This window comes from Charadrius vociferus, unplaced genomic scaffold, assembly GCF_000708025.1.
Source record: "Charadrius vociferus isolate BGI_N301 unplaced genomic scaffold, ASM70802v2 scaffold260, whole genome shotgun sequence".
Taxonomy (NCBI): Eukaryota; Metazoa; Chordata; class Aves; order Charadriiformes; family Charadriidae; genus Charadrius; species Charadrius vociferus.
In genome coordinates, this window is record NW_009646410.1 from 2,056,649 (window position 1) to 2,078,872 (window position 22,224).

The following is a 22,224-nucleotide window of genomic DNA, read 5'->3' on the forward strand; positions in this document are numbered from 1 at the left end:
AGTAAAAATCCAGACATAGAATCTAAGGTCATAAAGAAATTGTAAAGCAGGGCTTTCGAAAACAAACTAATATGCTTTCAGGAACTCTACTGAAGAACTACAAGATTTACTGTCCTCACCAGTTGGCAGATGTTTACAATTAATCTCAAAGACAACACACCTGAAAGGGATCTCAGTTATTTAGCTGTTCAAAGACAACATGACAAAAGCTAATTAGGGAAGTGGCAATGGTTTAAAAACAGCAACAACAAAAGCCTCAACATTGTCAAGACACAAGGTTTACTCCTGGACCGTGTTGTCAGAAGGCCAGATTGCAGTATTCTTTCATCCTTTGCTAAGACATGAGTTGGCAAAACATACTGAAATTACATTCACTGAAATTTGGTACTAACATATATTAAAGAATATGCAACACAGTATGCAAAGTGTATAAAGTCACAAGCTTCCTTCTCTAGTTACAAATAATGATAAGCATTTTAAAAATATGTAATCTTGGTGGTCTGACAAAGAACTACTATTTTATTTTCAATGCAGAGGACGCATAGCCCTTTCATTATCAGCCTTGAAATATTCTAAGAATAAGCTTTCTGGTGATGGTCCTATTCTTGGCCATATGTAAAAGGTTTTCAATGAAATGAAATGAAACATTGTAGTGCACAAATGACAGAATACAGAAAATATATTTGAATAGTGGCAGAGATCAAGGATGATAAGTTTTAATGCATATCAAAACACAGAAATGCAACATTTTCACTAGTCCGTATTACTTCGTAATCCATTTACTTCATAAAGACAACTGAGGAACAGTCTTTTTAAAGTGTCTTTGGTGAATAGAAACCCCAGAGCAAGTACCTTCGTATAGATGTATTACAATTTTTTTATTTCCATTGCTTACACTTGTGTGTCCTCAGGAAAATATTTTTTTATAATTAAGTTGCTGTTATAACCAGAAAGAGGAAAGGAAATGCTTATATAACATTGTTTAATGAAAGTGAATCAGATATTTCTTAATTCAAACTGCAAGAATACCATTAGTTAGGATCAGAGGGTACAGCAAGACCTCTAATTAAGCTTATTCATTGCTTTGACATGATTTTTCCCTTGGTATTCTTTTAATTGCAATGTTCTAAAACAAAATTTCAAGAATGCAAATACTGTATTTGAAACCCTGTTTCATGATACACATTTATATTTTGATATTGAGATGCCTATTCCAAAAGAACTGTAATGATAAGTGATTCACACATACGGTTATGAGTAATGGAAATGGTCCGTGGATGAAGCACTGAACTCCCAGAACCAGAAAATCTGAATTCCTTCCTACTTACCTATGAAGTCTTGTATAATTTGTATCACATGCACAGAACTGATACACTAGTTTGAAGCAAGTCCTTTCTTCTGTGGGGATAAGACTTAGCCTTGTTGTCAGGACTATTGGAAAGATTGAGGGGAGGGGAGTAAAAAACAGCTGAATCTGATCTGAGCCAGGGGTAAATGTCTCTGAATTCACAGTGAAACCCAAATAACAATCTCAATGACCTGTTATGCAAGTCTCTCAAAAACCAGAGGGGTGTCCATAACGTTAGCTAGTTACAAAACAGGATGAATCTTGATTTTTCTTCCACTCAAATATGATGGTGCCATAGCCAGACTAAAATGAAAATTCAGCTTTCACAGTCCTATGAAAGGCAAAGTATCTTAATCAACAGACAATAGGAGGTCCCTCTCTGAAACCACTTCCGTATTTTGAAGGATGAATTCAAGGAACCCAGAACAAGGACCAAAGGCAAATATACAGAAACTAGAACAAGAAAAGTATTTGTGCTTCAAGTTAGAATCTGAGTCACTTTGCCATTGCAAAGTTCATTTCTTTTCCTTTGGTAGATATTTTGAGGACAGCAAGAGATGCAAGAACTTCACCTTGGAAAGTGCAATCCCTGTTGCTTAGAGGTGAAGCCTTTCAACACCAGGAACCATTAGCTAAGCCCATGTAAAAATGGAAGAAATGGCTACCAACAGAGGCTGGAAGAGTGCACGTCCATAGAAGGCCCAGCTGGAATTTTGAACTGCCTATGAAAATATTGATTCCAGAGTCACAGACTGAGGAACGGATGAGGAGGCTGACAGCCATCTGTGGAGGAAGTTTTGCTTGTTTCTTATGGGTTCCAAAGATCATGAAGTGCTGTTGAGGATGCCAGCTGGCCTGCTGCCATGAGGCTTCTCTGTTCCATCAAACAATCTCTGGGAAGCTTGCCGATGAAATCATAGCATATATCCCAAAACAACTACCACTTGGTATTTCTTCACTCTGAAAGCTGTTGAGAAGCAGATTTTCTTTCCAAAGTATCTCAGACTCCTAGGGCTTCTCTTGACTGATTGTATTGAAGGCATGGCAGGGTGAGTCTCGGGAGAATTGCTGACAGTAGTACTAGAAGTGTTTACTTAGGACTTAGTGCCTTTTCTCCCATCTTTTTGGCTTGCCTACACGAATGCTTCCACATGACCCATTCCAAAGACTATAGCTGAAGAATATCTACTCATTTACATTGTTTTCCAGATCCTGGAATCTCTTCAGTACTGTGAGGAAAGGTGATGGTTTCTCATGTTGACTGTTACCTTTCTGTTCTCTCAATCAAATAGGACTGTTTCTCCAGTAGAGAGAAATGGAACCCTCTTCTTTCTGAATCTTGACGCTCAGAATTTATTTTTTACTCTTATAGTCACATTTAATACTGATGAATTGTCACTGAACTAACCAGGTATAAACTTGCTCATAACTAAGCTGAATGAGTTTTTTCTCATTTCTCTATTTCAGAGAAAGTTACCAGAAAAGTCTTATTAGTGTAAACCAGCAGAAGGCCCTGGTGTAGGCGGCTAAGCTTTAATCAGTTGATTAGGTGCAGTATCTATAAATTCGTTTCAACAAAACTGAGTGGCAAGAAAACAGACATGGAATCACAGAATCATCATAGAATGGTTTAGGTTGGAAAGGACCTTGAAGACTGTAGTATCTTGTGATGAGGCCATGACAGTGCAAGAACACTACTGAGAACAGGATTACAGTGACATGAAATGCATACAGGCTGCTACCACTGGTGCCTTAGATACTTGAACACCCCTTAAGTACTTCCAATACTGTATCTTGTTATTATATGCACTGAATGGCAATACCATGTAGAGTGGAGAAACAAAAAGGTATCTGAAACCCTCAAACATGCAGGAAGCTAGTTAGTGCTGGTAGACAGAGATGCTTCAGGATGTTTTTACAACAAGGAATTCTTATTTCATTTTATTTAGATATTTATAATCAGCTTGAAAATGAAGATTAGATCAGGAGCTACAAATGAGTCTTACATATTTATACATAATGTGCACCTACAAACAAAAGGGTATTCATTTTTACTGATCTATTTTTATACCTCATATTACTATTATTTTGGTTGTGGTAGAAACCAAAAAACAATTCCTCACACCCATATTATTCCCCACATCCTTTATACTTGGGCAAATCTGAAGTGAAAATTGTAAGAAGAGACTTAGTCCCACAGACTCTAAATTTAGAACGAGAAATACCTACAGAACACGGTGGACTCAGTAGGTGATTCATTTCCTGTTAGAGATGATTCCTAAAAGCTCAAGTATCTCCAGAAGGTCACTCCCACCTTCAGAAAACATAGACAACAACTTATTTTTAGAGTTCTGTAGAAATGCCTTGCCCACACAGTAGATTGGACATATGTTCTTGGATTTAGCTGCCAGTTTTGTGAAAGTTAAAAAATTCTGAGCTTAATGTTTTTACTAAATAAAATTTTCCATTTATTTCAGTCAAAGCAAAAACCAATTTTGCATAAAAATGTTGCTCACAGGCCTAGCAATCAGAGCTAAGTCTGCTGTTGACATTCTTATGCTTCATTGTGGGTTGCTGGTCCTCCTACAAGTACATTCCTAACTTTAGATACTGCAGCTGGAAAGGATATTGGATTTAAGTGCATGCGAACTTGCATTGCTAAATCGGAGTGAAAATGGTAACTCTCTTCCTTTCTGCTGCTATCCTTTGCACAACATGGATATGCTGTTCCTCTATCCAAAACATCCTATTGTCCCTTTGCTGATTAGCCCTGGTAGCTCTCTATTGTGTCTGCGCAGGAACACTGCAATGCTTGTTAGGTTATAAATGAGAGAATCAAATACCCAAACTCCTATGATCTTCTGTCAAATGAATTACGTACAGTAGATTCAATACTAGAAATACGTACAAAATTTCTCATACTGCACAACTCAAGTTAGGATGTGGGTGAAAGTAGAATCAAGCTGGTTTGTTGTTTGAGGGTTCAATGATTCATGTTGTGTTTGAAATTTAAAATCAGCTCAAATCCTCGATTCAGCTATCACTGAAAACATTGGTTTGGATATGATAGTCTAGATTATTTGCAAATGGCAATGTACAAGCTATTTTAAACTAATAATAAGAATATTCTGAAGGTACATGAACATAACTAGAGCTGTGTATCACATACAGCCTGGTATCCAAATGTGATGACACTACAAAAAAGAACAGGGTAAAAATTCTTTAGAAACAATGAGAAACAGGGTAAAGGTGCCAGAGGGACATTAGCAGTTTCCAAGATGATCCATCTTTTTGCATCTAAAAATAAGACAATAGGCTTTTCCCAATATTGGTTGGCTGATTTTAATGTAGAATTATGTACCATCATCCTGATTTCCTGTGGCTTATTTCCAGGAAAAGAATTTTAAAAAGCCAAAATCCCTTCATAATAATATTCACATAAAAATGTGAAATGTTAAAAGACACAAAAGAATGCATAAATAAGGTGACTGCCTCTTGACAAGACAGTGCTGGAAATAAAGGTTGTGCATCCCAATGGTTGTTTCAATTCTTAAAAGAATAAAAAAACACACAACCTTGAAATTATTTGTGCATCATCATGCAAAGATCAGTTAACATTCGAGGAGCAATTTATCCATCTCTGCATATCATAAAAATCCACTGAATTAAGCTTTGTCTTGTAGTATAATTTACATCTGCTGTTCTTCAACTACTAGATTAATTTCTACCATAGATTTATTATTGTCTGCTATTGTTACACAGCTGTAGGTCTTGCATAAGGAATGCCAGAGAAACATTTTACATATCAAACATTTGAGTGTTAAAATTGTTACAGCTCTCTATAGATATAAGTGCATGTCTGTATGAACCCCAACTGGACAGCCACGTAGTAAACAAGGTGGTCCTGAAAAACCTATTTCAAAGCCCCCAGAAACCTAGTATCGGCATGAATAGAAACAATTAATTTAAGATGTTAGAGGCTAGTGAAATTTAATATCGTCATGATCTTCTCTGGTCTTTGGTATTTTGGTTTGCACTACACAGTAGCTGGCTTTGTTTGGAGGTTTTGGTTGTTTTAGAGGAAGGAAATACAAGAAGCAGAATTTGATCACTTATTAGTGCAATGCCTAAAGACGCAGCTGTTTCCACTTATTCTTTGGACCAGGTACGTTTGTGAGCTCGACCAGGTGGCTGAATGTTTCTGCTGAAGCAATGGGGCTCACAGGATAAAAAATCGAACTGAGCTCATGAAAAGGCTAGACTAAAGTTCGATTATTTCTGTTAAGCTTATCGTGAATTCAGACTCCAACAAAGAACAAATTTGGGCATGAGCTCAGACAGCCAATGAGGAGATGTAAATATATTTGGGAATATTTCCATCCATAATATGAAATTCCCTACATATTTAACAGTTACCTTCATGCAAAGTATGGCAGGGGCAGAATATAAAATAAAGTTGTACTGTGAGAACACTACCCATAGCCATTCGGAGGGTGAGACACAGTATCATCTCAGGTGTCACTGAAAATATCTATCACAAAGCGAAGAGGCAAGTTAGGGAGTGAAAATGTATACCAAATTTAGAGATTCTCTCCATAAGAATACTTGGATTCAGTTCTATTTGTTAAACTTCTGCTGTAAAAGGAAATTACTTCACTAAAATACGAATTTGCCTGCACGTTCAACACTACAGTATGGAGGACCCCTGTGCAATTCAAGACAGTTTTAGAAGTCACATCAGTAAAAAATTTCTCATCATCATAGAAGAATATATACTGGGCTTGACTGCTCAATGCACTGTTTCTGACACCAGATTCTGGCTACAAAAGTAAATAGAACACAGAAAGCAAATAGCCACAGAACAGGCCATTTGGAGGGAAAGTGGAGCTTTCCTATACTGATACAAAACAAGACAGAAGTTTTTGTGCCATTCCTTTTGCCTTTTGTACAGAAAAGCATGACAAAAATGTTCATTTCTCTCTGTGTAGAGAGAATAAATAGCAGGGCTTTTGACAACTATTCTGTCTATAAAAGCACCAGAATCACATAGAATGCAAAGAGGTACCCAGAACCCCCCTTCTACACCCCAATCCCACAAACGTGTTTGCAGACAGGCCACATTACAAGATTTCGTGCACTATTTCTCTACAAAGGCAGATCTAATGCAGAGGATGATATTCTGTAGTTTAATACAGTTTGGGAAATGTGACTGTAGGTGTGTAATTGGTAAGCAAAACTATACCTTTGAAACACTTGCGAAAATATTTTCTTGTTAAAGCCAGCTGACATTATTCCAACAGCTTTGTATTTAAAAGCCTGCAACTAAGAATCTTCTCTTCTCCAATTATGAACAGTACACTCCTCAAAATTCTTGCCGTAAATATAAGGCCCAGCAACAGTATTATGTACTAAATGGTTGAAGGTGGATTTATGCACATTATGCATGAAAACCAATGCAAACTCATGTTGCAGAACAAGGTCCAGCAGGAAACTGAAAATTAAATGCCAGTATCTCAGTAACAGCTTCCTGAAGGGCACATTAGAACAGTTTACCAGAATTCTTCCCAGAAGGCGGCAAGAAACAAGAACATCTTTCACTTGAACCCATTTCTTCTGCCTACACTACTTTAATGTCATTTAACTTTCTCTGGATTTCCATTTAATACGTGGCAGGGTTTGGGAGGCAGGGGGTTCAACCCCTGAGAGACTAGAGAACACTCTTCCAGGGACTAAAGTTCTTATTTAAAGATGATTTAGATACTTTGGAACTTTACAGTCAGAATTATGATGGTCTTCAGGCACTAAATGATACAGCAGGTGCCTCGTGGGATCTTCTTATCTTCTTGCCTAAGCAAGTTGGATGCCCAATTCCCAGAGCCTTTTGGGAGAAACTGTGTATCTTATGTACTTAGCTCCTTTTCCTTGGCCAGTGGTTTGCATTTTAAAGCATTTGAAAAGAATTTGTAGATCTGGCCATCAATCTTAAAAAGCCACTGGGACTTAGACAGCTAAGCCAGTTCTGAAAGTGAAAACAGTTAGGAAAAAATATTCTTTATTTCAAATTGGACTTTATAAAATATTTGTGTTCTGAAGCTCCTGCACGTCTTTATCTTTACAATCTAGTGGGTTTTTAGGCAGAGTTTTGATGCAAAAACTACGCAAATGTGAAGTGCTTTTTATAATTAATGGATACAAATAAAAATAAATACTCATGACTTGATGTAGCAAGCTGGGAGAATTTCTGTGTCATCTTCTACAAGTATTACTTGTAGCTCTGTATCCTTCCCTAAGTATGTATCTGTGTCTGCCCAAATGTACTATTAATTCAAAGAAGGCTGTGAAAAGAGTAGTTAAAGAATCAGCAACAAAAGAGAAACAATGGTAAGAGACACAGAAACCTGAGCATCATTAATACGGGAGAAGAGCTTCAAGTCTTTCAATTCAATGCAATTTTGCCACTTTAATTAGTAATTTTCCTTTGGTCCTCTCCAGAATTCCAGTGTGATTATAATGAGTTAGAGATATAGGAAGAGAGTCGTATCTCTGCACACAACTCTCATCTCATTTCCCATCTCAATAAATACATAATTTTCTTTTTCATCTTTTTTCTCTCTTAATTATTTTTTAACTTAAACTACATATAGGAGTTGCATGAAAAATAATGTAAAATAAGTTGGGAATACAGTATTTAAAATTCTATCTATAAATTAATTTGAACTGGACAGTGTTCTTAACTGAGAAACTAAATCCAAGCAGGCAATGGTGAGAATAATGTGACTATGGCCCTGAGACAGAGCCTGTTCAAGTCAACTGGAAGGACTTCCATTGATTTCACCAAGCTCTGAGTGAAGCAGCATCTTATTACTGCTATACTCTCTAGAACTAAAAAGCCACAAGTCCTGCCACAAAGCAATAAGCCCATAAACATGAAATTACAATGAGCAATAAAATCTTGAGAGACTAGTTTCTCTATTGCTTTAATTTATATCCCTGTTAACCAATTTTAAATGCACATTAAAATACCGTGTAATTCTAAAGATGTCAGTATGTGGATAATAGAGCCTGCCAAGGCCATGCAATGTGTTTCAGCCATATCCTATTAGACTTCAGTCATTTATTTCTTCTTTATTTTAAGAAAGCCTAATTTAAGACTAGGAAGAAAAGCCATTTGAAGATGTCCAACTGCTGGATAGGAAAAGCAAAATGGAACCAGAGCTCACTCCTGGGAAATGGTCTGACATACAATAGCAAATGGGTATTCTGTAGTCATGGCTTATGTACCCCAGTTTGAAAATACAGAAAGGTTGACTACATTATCTGAAATGCTTTCTCCAATGTCATATGGTGTATTCTCTGAGTCGTACAGAACAGCTAAATCCTGTAGCTCTAAATTGGGACTAAAGCTGGGAATTAGCCATCATTCCTATCTGCATGTTGTAGAAGGGCAGCTGGCCCATGATACGGTTTTAACTGCATCTGATTGAGATTTGAAGGAACAGCTCCTCTTAGAATTGAGCATCCTATTCATCCTGTACCTCTTAGTGCTGCGGTAACACTAGGATGATCCCAGGTACAAAGGTTTATTCCTTCCGTTCAGCTGCTCCCCTCCCCGAGAGAAACAAAGGATACAGTATTAAAATGTGGTATCCTCAAAAACCACATTAGCAATGCAATTTCACTGTAAACACTGAAAAGAGATGGAGGCTACACTGCATAGCTGTGTAAATGAGTAATTTCACTCCAATTAAAGAATTTGAAAAGAGACAGTTTTAAATAAACCATTGTAAAAGGAATATGATCTTGTAAATATTGATTATTTTTTTCTTTTTTCAATAATCAGCTTCTGATGTCCTCATTCAAGGGATGTAGAACTTGTCTTAGCAAGCAAATCCCACTGTTTTCAGTGGGACCTATTTCCAGACAAAAGTACTAACCTAGGATTTTCAAAACTGGCAGTGGCTGACTTTTGTGGGGACTACTTCAGCCAGACTTGCTTTCTAATTATTCCAGCATAGAAATAAAGCAACGCCTGGATTTCAGAGACATTACTACACCCAACATGATCAAAGTATTTCTTGTAAGCAAGGAAGAAAAATTCCATCTCCTTACCATCTGACTGAAATGCCATTGTTTAAATGCTAGTGCTTTTCAACCTCCTGGTTTATTTTTAAACTGAAACACAGTGGCTGTGCAGTTGGCTATTACTTGGCCTGCACACATCCACCCTTCTTCCTTCCTCACTTCTGAAGTTATAACATAGTATGAGATAATGCCAAAATTTCACTGCAAATAATCATGTAACATTCTTCAACTCTATTAAAAAAGGCCTCTGAAATGGAAAATCTGGTAACGCACATGAAGGAGGTATGCCAAGTCCACAGTGCCCATCCTGTTGCCTACTGTCGCTTCCCTGTTGGGGCAGCTGTACCAATTCATTTTAGTCAGCCAAAAGACATGGGCTTCTTCAAAGGATCTGCAGAAACATCATTTTTCTTTTTTAATCAACAGCAGAGGGACAGTAAGCAGACTAGTCTGACGGCACAGGTATCTGAACTGGTTGTTTAATTCTCTCCCAGCCTCCATACTGTTGCCTTGAACTCACCTTATCCATCTTTCTTTACCTACATCTCATTTAATATTTGCAAAATGACCTCTCTGTGTAAAGACCTTCATTCTTCACCTAAGCCCCCATAACTGAACCTCCTAGATATTAAAGACACAGAAAAAATAAATTAGGGGGAGGTCATAAAAAGGTCCTGAGGAACCATGTCTGTGCTGGGATGGAACACCCATCAGCTCTGTGCTCTGGTGTCAAGAGAACAACTTGCAGTGTCACCTGCTTATTTTGTGCTACATACTTGAGTATTTTTCTCTTTCGACCAGATACTGAAAGGCTGTAGGCTGTGATGTTGTCTACGCGCACTTGTGAATTATAGCAGTGCCATTTGCACAGCTGTAGTTAACGACCTGTCAGGTTTCCCATTATGATGTTATGCTGTTATTTCCAGGGTTTATATCCTGACTATAAAGTTGGTGACTGCTTGGTCTGGAAATACTAATGCATTTTTGTACATTTTATATATACAAAATGAAAAAATGCCCTAATATAAAACCACACTCTACTAAGGAAGGAAAAGGTGACAATTTTAAGTAGTATTTTCAGAAGCAGAAAAAAATAATCAATAACATTCAGGAAGCTTCCTTCTTTGGCCAGAGTCATTAACTATAATGCTATTTACAGCTCTGAGCAGGGTCAGCACGTAGCCGGAAATGCATTAAGTAGGTGACTGTATTTTATGGTGAGTTTCTTTGTAAGAGATAGTAAATCTCTCCATGACCACAAATAGCACGTGCCCAGAAATACCACAGTAGGGTGATGTTATACAATAGCTGTATTTTAATGCGTGTAAGTAACAGCAGTAAAACTTCTCCAAATAATAATTTCACATACTCACAGGCAGGTAGACATGGTAAATGATGAGCATGGATTTAGCTCCTGAGTGTGTTCAATGGATTCATGGTTCAGTAGATTCACCGCTGACCTTTTTAGAGAGGTGTTACAAGAGCAGGAAATTTTCACTAAGTACAAATGAGTGGTTTCAGCCTATCAAGTCAATAGCAATGCCCTAATTGAAGAGCCTAAGTAATCCTACACATACACACACAGTACTTTCAGAAATAAAGTTCTTGTAGGCTACTGAATAAATACTATGGTATAACAATCCTCTGAGTCCACATTTACAATGTAAATTGTAGCAGTGTGTGAGGAAAATACTTGCATACTATATGATGTATCTACCTTTAGGTAATAGCCTCATTTCCTTTTCTCTTTGGCCTCTTTCTCCGTTAGGCAGGGGACAAGATTTGACTTGGAGCTTCTTTGTGAGTAACAGTAAAGCTTTCATTGCTAATGAACAACAAGCAGAGTTACTCTGTGTAACCCTACAAAGAGTAGTGGTGTGATCTTATTTCCCAGGAGTTTATTTTAACCACAGATAAGGGTGTAGCTACAGTGACCACGTTTTCTTCTGTATGAAGTAACAAATTCCACCCTAATGACACTAAATTGTACTAATGAGATGTACGAATTGAAAACTGCATGCTGTATTAATATAAAGTCCTCAGTGGTGCTGAGTTCATCACCAATGTAACAGTTAGGAATAATCTCCCTGAAGTCAATAAAACAATCAGTGAAGTAAGAGGTGGATTCCTAACTGATAATTGCAAAATGTAATTGTAGTACTCTTAAAATATGATTCTCTTCATCAAAGCATTTTACAAGAGCATTTTTTGTAAATGGGATAATGACAGGAGGAGTGGTGAGGCAACCTCTTAGTGTCACTCATTATTTCCATGCTATTTTGTGATCCCTTCCAGTTCTATGTCATCCCATACAGATTTATGGCAGAAGTACCTAAGCAAACATAAGCGGAAGTGCTGTAACCCTTCTCTGATTAAGTTCAATTACAGGTCAATGCAGAAGAACATCATTAGCACAGAAAAATACTACTCCTTGTTATTCTCAGTGACTTCTTTCTCCATGAGACATAAACTTATTTTACTCTATACAACGAAAATCTATAAAGAAAGGGTTTGGTTGTTTTTTTTTTTTTAATGTAGGGAGTGGTATGACTGGTTTAATGACTGGTACTATCTGTCTTGTACAAAAACACATGCACATACACAAAAAGAGACTACTACTACAAGGTAATTAACAGCCAAAGCTCCAAGTCCCCTCCTTACATAATCAAACATGGCAGATGTCATTACTCACTTTCAGTTTGGATTATTAGCTTAGAAAAGTTCCTTGGGTCTCTGGGCAGCCACTAATACTTCTATGAGATTTTTTGTGCTTCAATTCTACTCCTCTAAGACATGGATACCATCAAAACATCTACTGCCAAAGGGCGACAAGAACTACTAAGATACTGGGTGAAGAGTAGCCTGTCAAAGCGTAAGATAAGATAAACCTCTTGAATATACCAATACATACACTCAGCAGCACCAGCATGCAGGAGCCGTTGTGTGTGGCACTTAGAACTGTCCTGAATAATTCTTCAAAGTAAGGATTTACAAGCTTTCAGTTATTAATGACTTAGTTATGGACCGTTGTTTCAACTGGTTTTATACTTAGCTTGTCAAGAATACGATAAACCGCTTCCTGTATATACCAGTATCTATATTGGAATTCCTTCCTTTGCTTTTAGGTCACAGTAAAGAACCTAAGAAAAGAAAGGTTCCTAATATTAGCCTTACCTTTTTATTTCTAACCCCAAACTTCTAATGATACATCTAAGGCCCTGCACAGGAATGACCCTTCTTCTTTTAAGCAAAAGCTTAAAAGCATGTGCTCATCATGGAATGATGAACCCTTGAAAGATCACAGAGGTGGGCTTGCTGGCGTTTCACTTTTAACAAGTTCAAAGTGGGCTGGGATAATATTAAAAAAAAATACATTACATCACATTTGCAGAAAGAGCAGTTACTTAACCAACAGTAACTCTAGGTCTTCAAGATTCTGTAATGATTGTAGACTCCACAGTGTGTAGGACAGCAGATGCTTTGGATACTGCTGTTTGCCTGTTTGAGGATTTAAACGCCTAAATGGTAACCGCCACCTCTTAAACTTCCTCCCAGCTAGAAGTCATCATCCACGCAGGTTGTGGTAGCCCTACCAACTACAGCTGTCTCAAAGAATTACTGTTAGCTAATTGTTCTTTCTTCTTATAACCGATACTAGTGTCACTGCAAGGTAAACAGCAACCACTTCAAAGTAGAACGAAGGAGGATTTTCAACTTAAGAAAATAGTAATTGTAATACTATCTCTAAAACTGGCATCTAACCTAGCGGCAAAGTGTGAGGTACAATAAGGGACAAGGATCTGCAGATTACTGCCTTGAAGGTCTTCCATATTAGCACATTCCTGAAGTAGAAGAGGGATACTGCTTGTGTCCTAAAAACAGCAGGAGAGGTACTAGACAGCTGGTAACACAGCCAGATACAACGTGCTATCCAATGCAGTATTTGTTACAAAGGAAAGGCTTGACCTTTGCAGTGCCTGACTGTGGCTAGAAATAGAAAGGAAGACAACTTGAATCATTTGGTCCTGTCAATATAATGAAGCAAAGTCTGAGCTGTTACGTGCAATTTTTGTTCCATGGATATTAATCATAACTTAGGAGGAAAAAACGCACCCAAGAAAGATAATTACGCTGTGAAGGTAAAAGGGATCTGAGACCACTTTAGCAAAGAACTGTGGTCCAATCACAAGTCTGGCGAGATTTAAAATTTCAGATTTTCAGAGTTCTTTACTGCAGTTAGTTCACATTGCTTGCCCTCTAAAATTTATTTATTTGTTTTGTTGAAGGACTGAAGGAAGCTTTGGGGGAAAAAAGTGTTCAGAGATCTGTTTGCAAATTGGTTGCAGCTACCGGCCATATGTAAGACAGCAACCTACTCTCTTCAATAGGCCCTTATAAAAAGGACGGCATAGATGGATATTCAAAGTGTGAAGGACCTGAAGACAGTAACTTTTTGAGTTCAATGCCGGTAACAAAAGCACCTCTAAAGGATAATCCCCAACCCTGGGGCTCCTTAGTCAAGTGAGGAGTGGGCTGTGGGAACCAAATCACAGTGCCACCAGGTGTGTGAGAGGCAGAAGGCACACGCTGCAGGCAAGCAGACAGAGCTGCCCTCTTCCAAGGGTATTCACTGGGGGCCTTCTGCCAGGACACCTCCTCCAGTCCGACTGCCCTGGAGACCCACACTGTGTAGTGTCCTGTGGTCCTGTACACCTTCTGCATTGACTCCAAGTTTTGTTATAGTCTTCTTTCATTGCTAAACAGAACTAATAGACAAAGTGATAAAAAGCTGGAGCTGTTTCCTTTTGATTAAGAAATATTCTACCTATTACTATCAAGCATAAAGCATCTACAGATGGTAGGTTCTCTTTGACTCTGCCTATTAACTGTGAGCTTAGACTACCCACCACTGGAACATTAAAGGTACACAGGCCATAAATAGGGGAAGAAAACCGATATGACTAGGCCTAACATAATCTATCAAAGCTTTTATGATGTAGCTTGGACAAGATAATGTGACTAACATACTTACCCCATCCATCTCTCATTTTTACTCCCTTTCCTCATTTTTGTTGCTCCCTTTTATTCCCTTGAGAAAGGAAAAGTTTCTAAACACCTCTCACTGCCCATCACCTTTCCATCTCTGGACAAGACATCATTCAGAAAGCTATAGTGGCAGTTTTTCTTCCTGACGTGAGACTGACAATAGTTATTAATTCAGCAAACAGTCTCACAGAAAGCTTCTAGGGAGATTTCTAGGTAATTCAAAGCTAGCCAGAAACTAGGAACCAATTAGAAGAAAATTTCCTGTGCATATTGGGAAGCCATTGTAGAAGTTGGATGTAGCTAAACAAAATGTAGCATGTTGCTAGTTAATGCAGCCATCCTTGTTGCCAACTTCTTCTAAGGGTTAGTCACTGGCAACAGAAATGGCCCAACTGAAATTACAGCAAACAGGGCTGTCCTATCAGCCCAAGTGGTTTATGCCTTTGAAGTTCATTTTGCACTTCTTCCAGGGTAGATGAGAGTTCAGGATTCAGCGTGGTTGGCAACCCCAGAGAAGGATCGCTACCAAAGTGTTTAAGACAAAGCTCTTAATCCTGCTTAATTACTAAGAGTTACTGGACAAACAAAAGACTGCTGGACCACAGCCAGATGAATGAACACCTTGTGGAGTCTCACTTGAACTTGCTAAGAAAGTGCCCATTACACAAGCAAGGCGCCCTCAGTGCACATCCTAGAATATCATTAAATTAACACTTCTGTTCAGCAGCCACTTGTAGCATTTTCTTAAATGAATAAATAAATCCCATTTCCCACACATACATCTTCACAATCAATGTCAACTTTGATTCTTCTACCACTATGATTGCTATCGAAGAGAGAACATTGCAGACCACCACTCAAACACAGTATCTTGCGTTATTTCTCCATCTATTTGTGAAGGCAAGCAGATTTACATTTGTATTAAAATCAGGTGAACTCATAAAACAACTCACAGTATTTATATTTGCTTAAAGCTTTGCATGATCAGAAGTTGAGAGACATAGATTGAGATTGTTAAACACAATTCTTGCAATAAAGAAGTATGGCCTGGTTCTCAGTTGTATCAGTGACTTGCCAAGGGACATTTCATCTCCCAGTACAATGTGAGTAGCATATAACAGGAGCATTGCAGGCTTTGCCAGGAGAATCCAACCATGAAATCATTAATCTGGAAAACTCTGCTTTAACTCCGACATGGTACCCATAAAACTCTTCTAATAAGACTAAATGTTGACTAAACCTGGAGACCAAGTTGTACCACATGGAATTGTGTGTCCTTGTGAGGGTACAGTATTATGTAGGACCATAATCAGATCCTACTATGCTAAATTCCACTTTTTTCATATTTAATTTCAGGGACAAAACAAACCTTAAATATGTGAATCACTCTCTAACCAGCCTCTCCAAATTTTTATGGAAGATTCAAAACTAGACTCATTCTGATAGTCTCATTAAGTACTGCTACTGATGTGTGTCTCAAACTCAATGCTGTAATTTGGTTATAATTCATATGAAGATGAGTAAATGTTGCCTTATTTGTGTTAGAACTGAGGCCATCAAATGTCTCCCCTCAACAGTGTTCCTTTCTTCCTCCAAATTAAAACAAGTCAACTCATCCCTTCCTTGCTATTTTAAAATAATGAATTGTATCAACAATTCATTGAAAAGTGAGACAATGGTTTTACATTTTAATTATATTTAACTTCCATTCAAAAATACAGAAAAATCTAGTTTCCTTTCTAGTTACATGACTCGTAAACAGTCAATTTTTGCAGAATTACCAAAGGAAGTAAGAAACCAAGAAATTATTTGGTACTAAATATATTTCCTTCAAGCTATCTTTAACTGACAACCAAGGCTGAAATATTATACATACTAACCTAAGTTCCAATCAATAAGTGAATGATTTCCAGAATCTATGCTCTATCACCCTGAAGAAATGAAGTGTTCCAATATATTGCTTTCTAAAAGAAAAAGTGCTATTATTGTTCCAATAAATAATTATATATGGCTGGTTAATTCTTCAGAGTTGGCACCAGACTGAATGATTTTGAAGAGTATGTGCAGATTGTTTAAAACACTACTGTAGCTGAGACAGCACCACTGTTTTCACTGACAAGCAAAATGCACCGGATGGTGAGTGATGCTGCAGCCTCCTGAAGTCCCAAAAGAAGACAAGAAGAAATTTTATAGTTAGTAAAAAAGGGAGCAATGCAGAAGCAGCAATCAGCAGGTTTATGTTTTGTATTATTTAGGCAGCCAAACTAAGTGACCACCAGTCTCAATGTATGGAATAGACCGCTATGTGACTGGAGGACAGCATAATACCTGAGTTTTTCAGAAAGTTTAAGAGGTGTTTGGGTTTCAAGTTTTAGGTCTCTCAGTTTCAGGCATGGACAAACAGTTCACGGTTCTTACAGTGACCTGCCTGTCAAAGGTTATTTTTGGACATGTACATAAAGAAATTTATAGCGTAAAAGAAATCTTGAAGCCCACACAGGGGAAACTAGGGACACTTGCACTGCTGGTGTGGGCCATAACAAAAGCACATGGTGATAGCAGGAAGTTTAAAATCAAGTTTTGGCACTCATGACTAAAACCGTCAATTGTTTCGGCTTCTTTTTCCTTGTAAATAATTAACAAATTCATGTATTTCCTCCTTAAAGGGAGGTTCTCAGCTCTTCACCAACACTGCCCTTGTGTGGCTTTTGAGTCAGTGTAGCTTTGCCAGCTGGTCTATGGGCATAATCCCGTCAACATGATCGTTGTAAAAGGCAGGAGCAGCATTATCAATCGCTAGCAGTCTTTTCCCTTTTAAATTAAAATAAGTTGTGAAAGGAACTATGAATAGGGTATTTCTCATCTCAGGGAAATAGGCAGCCTTTGATTTGGTGATCTGTAGTCAACAATGAGTCATAGTGGATGTAGATCTTTATCTGGAATTAAAGTTGTTTTACAACCTTTATTATAAGGCAGGTGAAGAACATTATCTGCTCCTTCAGCAAAGTTCACCCATTATTTGGTAGAGATGGACTTCCTCCCCTTAGCTAAGATCAGCACTATCACCTTGTAAAGTAACTTTAGACTTGGTATAATTCAGTGAGGGCCACGAAGACAGTGTCTTCCCAGGGCAAGAAACACTTATGTCCTTGTAGTCCATGGACATGTAGTCCAAACTTTTAGTAACAGGATGTAGTTTTGGCAAGTGAATTCTGTGATCATAAATTAGATTTAACCACCTTTATATTTTATGCTTACCAAAAGCCCACTTTTATGATGCTATGAAATAACCGTTCTGTGGACAGAATCAATACAATCAGACACAGATGAGTATCAAAGGTTATGTGCATCTATTTGAAGTTAAAAAAAAAAAGTTACAGAATAGTTTGAAGCCTTTGCCACCCTGAACAGGCTTGCATTACTTCAGTGACCTAAATTATTCATAGTCACAGCAAAACTCAGCCAAACTAAAGGTTATTTAAAAAAGGTTATTTAAATGTATTTTAACCCATCATGAACTACTTTGACATTCCAAACCAGAAAAAGTCTATGTAGTGAAAGTATGTAATAATATAGATTATTTGATTATTATGCAAATCACCATGTATAAAGAAAAGTATTCATTCTTCATCCTTGCATATTCCTGAAGTTTAATTGGGAACCTAATTTGCATTCAATTAACATTTTAAAGCACTACTTACTTTCTATTTTGTTTGCCTACATGATTTAAATCTTAAGAACAATTCTTTGCTTTTAGAAAAGGTGGGAGTGTTTTATGCATCACTTGTATGTACACAGATCCAGCCACTGATGCACCTTCCTTTCTGCACTTGACAACTCTGTGCCCTCCCTTGCAAGGCTTGGGACTAAGAAAGACTTGAACCACAGTTACTGTAGTGAGGGAACCTGCCAGTCGCAATTGCTGTTTTCTCTGTTGAGCAGTGCAAGAAGGGAAGTTGAGAAAGACATTGTGATGGGTCTTGCACCTCATCTCTGCCTATATCCTCTCCTACCTGTGAGATACACATCAGTGATTGTAAGGCACTGGTTTACAACATCTCATTTAAGTTGTGAATCCCGGAATCTGGGGAAAAAACTGTGTCCAGATGAACATATTACATTCCAAACAGATTTAAAATATTTTTTCTAAAATCAATCCAAGAGTATAGGAAGTCTGGGATTTGGGGAATGTAGTGAAGTATGGTTTGATTTTTATGAACTGCTCAGATAAATTTGCACAGGATCCAAAGCATTTGTTAGGACTTGACTTAAATGCATCCAATACAAAGTATTAAGCAGAACTTATGAACGGCATATTCTAACCTAGGCATATTGTGATACACTCCTAAATGCATTCTTACTCAACTACACATGAAAGAAGAAATAGTTCAAAGAAAGACAGTGACTTTGCTTTGAAGTAGGCGATAAGCATTCACACAGCCAAAGCTGTGACAGACAAACTCTAGCAAGTCATCCTGGAGTGTTTTACAATGCTATTACCCCCAGTTAGTCATCTCTATGCTTGTGGTTGCTCCCCCAAGCAGCTAAAGAGCTGTATTCATGTCAATCATATTAGCTTAGATGCCAGTTTTGAATTGCAGGGGCAGTCTTGCACAAATAGTCCTTTCTATTATCTTTGGGGGTGGTACCTTCCAGCCCTGGGACAGGACAAACAGCTGTGGAAAGGCAGCATCTTAGCAGATGGCTATAGCTGTTTGCTTCAGTGCACATCAGTCAGCAACTTCAGCTATAGCTCCTCAGACTGCCTCGCAGCTATCACCTCTCAGGTGCTAATTAGCATCTCATGCGAGATCTGATATGCGACTGCTAACATTATGGATAAACTTAATATGCACTAACATATCCTTTGTCATGTGTTAGTCTGAGATCATAAACATAAAATGCATCCGTGAAATGCTTTAAATATGGTTTTCAAAGACTCCAAAATCTAGGTCCTCCTGAAAAAAAATTAGTTGTTTGTTTTGTAAAAATTCATGGGATTTCTCTCTTCTGCTGCAGCTTACATGTTGCAGAGTTGAATTTGAAAGAAACATGACAGTCTGCGAGAAAGGTGGCCCCAAATTACCCTTGCTTCCTTCACTGCTGCTTCAGTGAGCTGTTCGTAAATGCCTTTCTGGACCAATTCTTGAGGATGTGTGCAAGGTTAGTCCAATATTCAACACGTACAGGTACTTCAGGGTTCTCTCAGAAAGGGGGTGTCTCTCCACAACAGTCTAAAAGGTATTCCTTCTTGAAAGTTTGAGTCATGATTGTTTCCCCCTTAATCTTCTAAGGATGTTCCCAAGCCCAAATTTCTCATGGCATTAAGGCTAGAATACCACAAGCATTACCTGATCACGTATGTTTCTTTACATGCTGACAAATTATTTTTCTCAGTAACTTTAAGCTGACATAATTAGAAAGTCAGTTAAGCAAATATTTTTTTCATTCACCTTCTACTGGGCATCTGCCTGGGTCATGCAAATCAGAAAGGCTGAAATTTCTTGAAAGCGGGTGATTATGTTCTCCAGGTTTCTTCCCCCGCTATCAACATTAGAAACTAAACATACGTAACAATACACTGCAGTGTCTTTGACAGCACAAACCGATCTCAAGTAAATCTGAAAAGCTACTTTATGCTACATCAATAGGTAATTAAGCTCCAGGCTTGTAGTTGTTGATTTTCATATGTGCTTTTCACAAGAATTTCAGTGCCAGAAACTTGTGGATTGAAATATTTAATCTCATTTTCACTAGTATTCTTATCAAGATAATCAGCATTTTGGATATTTCGAATGACTGTCAGATTTTAACCGTTGTCATGACAGTGAAAATACCTGATGATAGGTCAAATCTACAGATTCTTAGGAATAAATCACATAATGGCCAAGGAATATTTTCTAGTACTTTGAGGAAATAAAGATCATGTAGCAATTTTCATTGTAGAACTTGAAGCACTACTTTAGCTTATAATATATACCTAATATACATAAATTAATGTATAATCATCTCCACTGCACTGAAAACACACTGAACAAAATAATCACTGAATGTTTCTGTGTATACTGAAGGAGGAACGTACTGTCAAATCAGCTCCACAACTGAACAGAAAATGGAAGTTGCTAAAGTTTCCCGACTCCTAAGTGTCACCTAGGAAACATCTAGTCAAATGGAACAGTGAAGACCCAACAAAGTAATTCTGTCTGAAAGAAACAATAAAATAATTTACAGAAAAGGAGCACAAAAAGATCAGGTGTCAAATGTGGGTCAAAAACAAAATAAAAAATTGTCAGTCTAAGAACTACTGGTGTCTCAGGCAGCTTGAATCCTGAAATGTGTCAAAGACATCCAGAGCATAAAAGAACAAGCAAAGGCCTACTCAGACCACATGACACTTAAGGAGTATATAGCATTAGGACAACCAATATACATGTTTTGGAGGAGTTCTACCAATACTGACCAATGCCAGGCTATTGCTAGCTTGAATTTCACTTTTGCCTATCAAATTCAGGTGCTGTTGCTTACTTAGATCCTTTTAGCTGCCAACTGATTATTTACCATTTACTAAATCGTACTGAAGTCAAGTTAGGATTTAATCTTTTTCCCTTACCTTTTCTTGCTTTCAAAATAAAAATCACTGAAACTTGCATGTTAGGTTCATGTTTCAATTAGGTTCCTTTCCTACTATACCCTTAAATTTGTAGAAATGGGATTATTTAGAAGTACTGCATCAGATAAATAAATTCATCCAGTTAATAATAATACTGCTTTTCAGTCCTCCCTTTTTCTTTTCTGTACACAGCACACACACATTCACAAAGTAGCATGAGGTTAGTCTCACTGAGAGAAACCAGAATGTTATCAAAGTGATTTCTTTCCCAGAAAACAGCCATGGTCTTTGAACGATGTATTGACAAAAACCTTTCTATGCTTCACTATAATGTGATGGTGAGTATTTGTGTACTTCAAATTTTTGCAATGGATTAAAAAAACAAAACCAAAAAACTCTCACCCAAGCCCAACTGTATTAATTCCAGTGAAAAAATATTTAATAAAAACTAAAGTTTTTAAATTACACTTACCTGGAACAAAGCTTCCCTGGACCACCTCCTTATAAGCCCACCAGCCTTCATGGATTTTTGGTGAATTTTGTTGAGCTAGAAAGAAATAAACAAAGAAACCACAAAATTAAGGCAAGGCATAGGAAATATTTAGTTATGTAAACTTTGGAAACTCTAAACAGTGTATCATCTTCTACAGAAAAGCCATTCCTCAAGTTCCCAAGTGATGTTTATTCAATTTATTGAATTATGATAAGTACCTGTATCTTAGAGGACTTTGTCCTTGTTTCTGATACAGTAAAACATACTCAGCTTCTGAAGAACTGGTCACTGAACTCAAAAATTCAGGTATAAATGAGGATCTATAGCACTATTGATGGTTTCTGTGACACCCATAGATTCAGTGTGGGGTAAAAGTGCAGAGAAAAGTGTGCTCAGATACTGTAGGCAATATCTGAGTCCAAGTTGGTGGACTGAAAAGCAGTTTCTCCCCTTCCTTTCCCAAGTTCTCCAATAACCTCTCACTTTGAATGGGAAGAAGTGACAGAGTGAACCACAGATAATAGCTGTGTTTATAACTGCTTCTCCTCTCATCCCATGTGCTCTGAGTTCCAAAACGGGAACAGAAATGCACAGCCCATAGCTTCACAAATATTGGCTTAATACTATAATGCTGAGGCAGGAATG

The 22,224-nt window shown here is 37.6% G+C and overlaps 1 protein-coding gene across 1 annotated transcript in view; it reads right to left on the reverse strand.

Moving 5' to 3' along the window:
- CA10 (carbonic anhydrase X) overlaps window positions 1-22,224 on the reverse strand; it is a 209,638-nt gene that overhangs the window by 147,373 nt on the left and 40,041 nt on the right. The window contains exon 3 of the mRNA XM_009879798.1: window positions 21,559-21,633. Within this exon, the coding sequence (XP_009878100.1) occupies window positions 21,559-21,633 (75 nt within the window). The remainder of the gene's footprint in view (window positions 1-21,558; window positions 21,634-22,224) is intronic.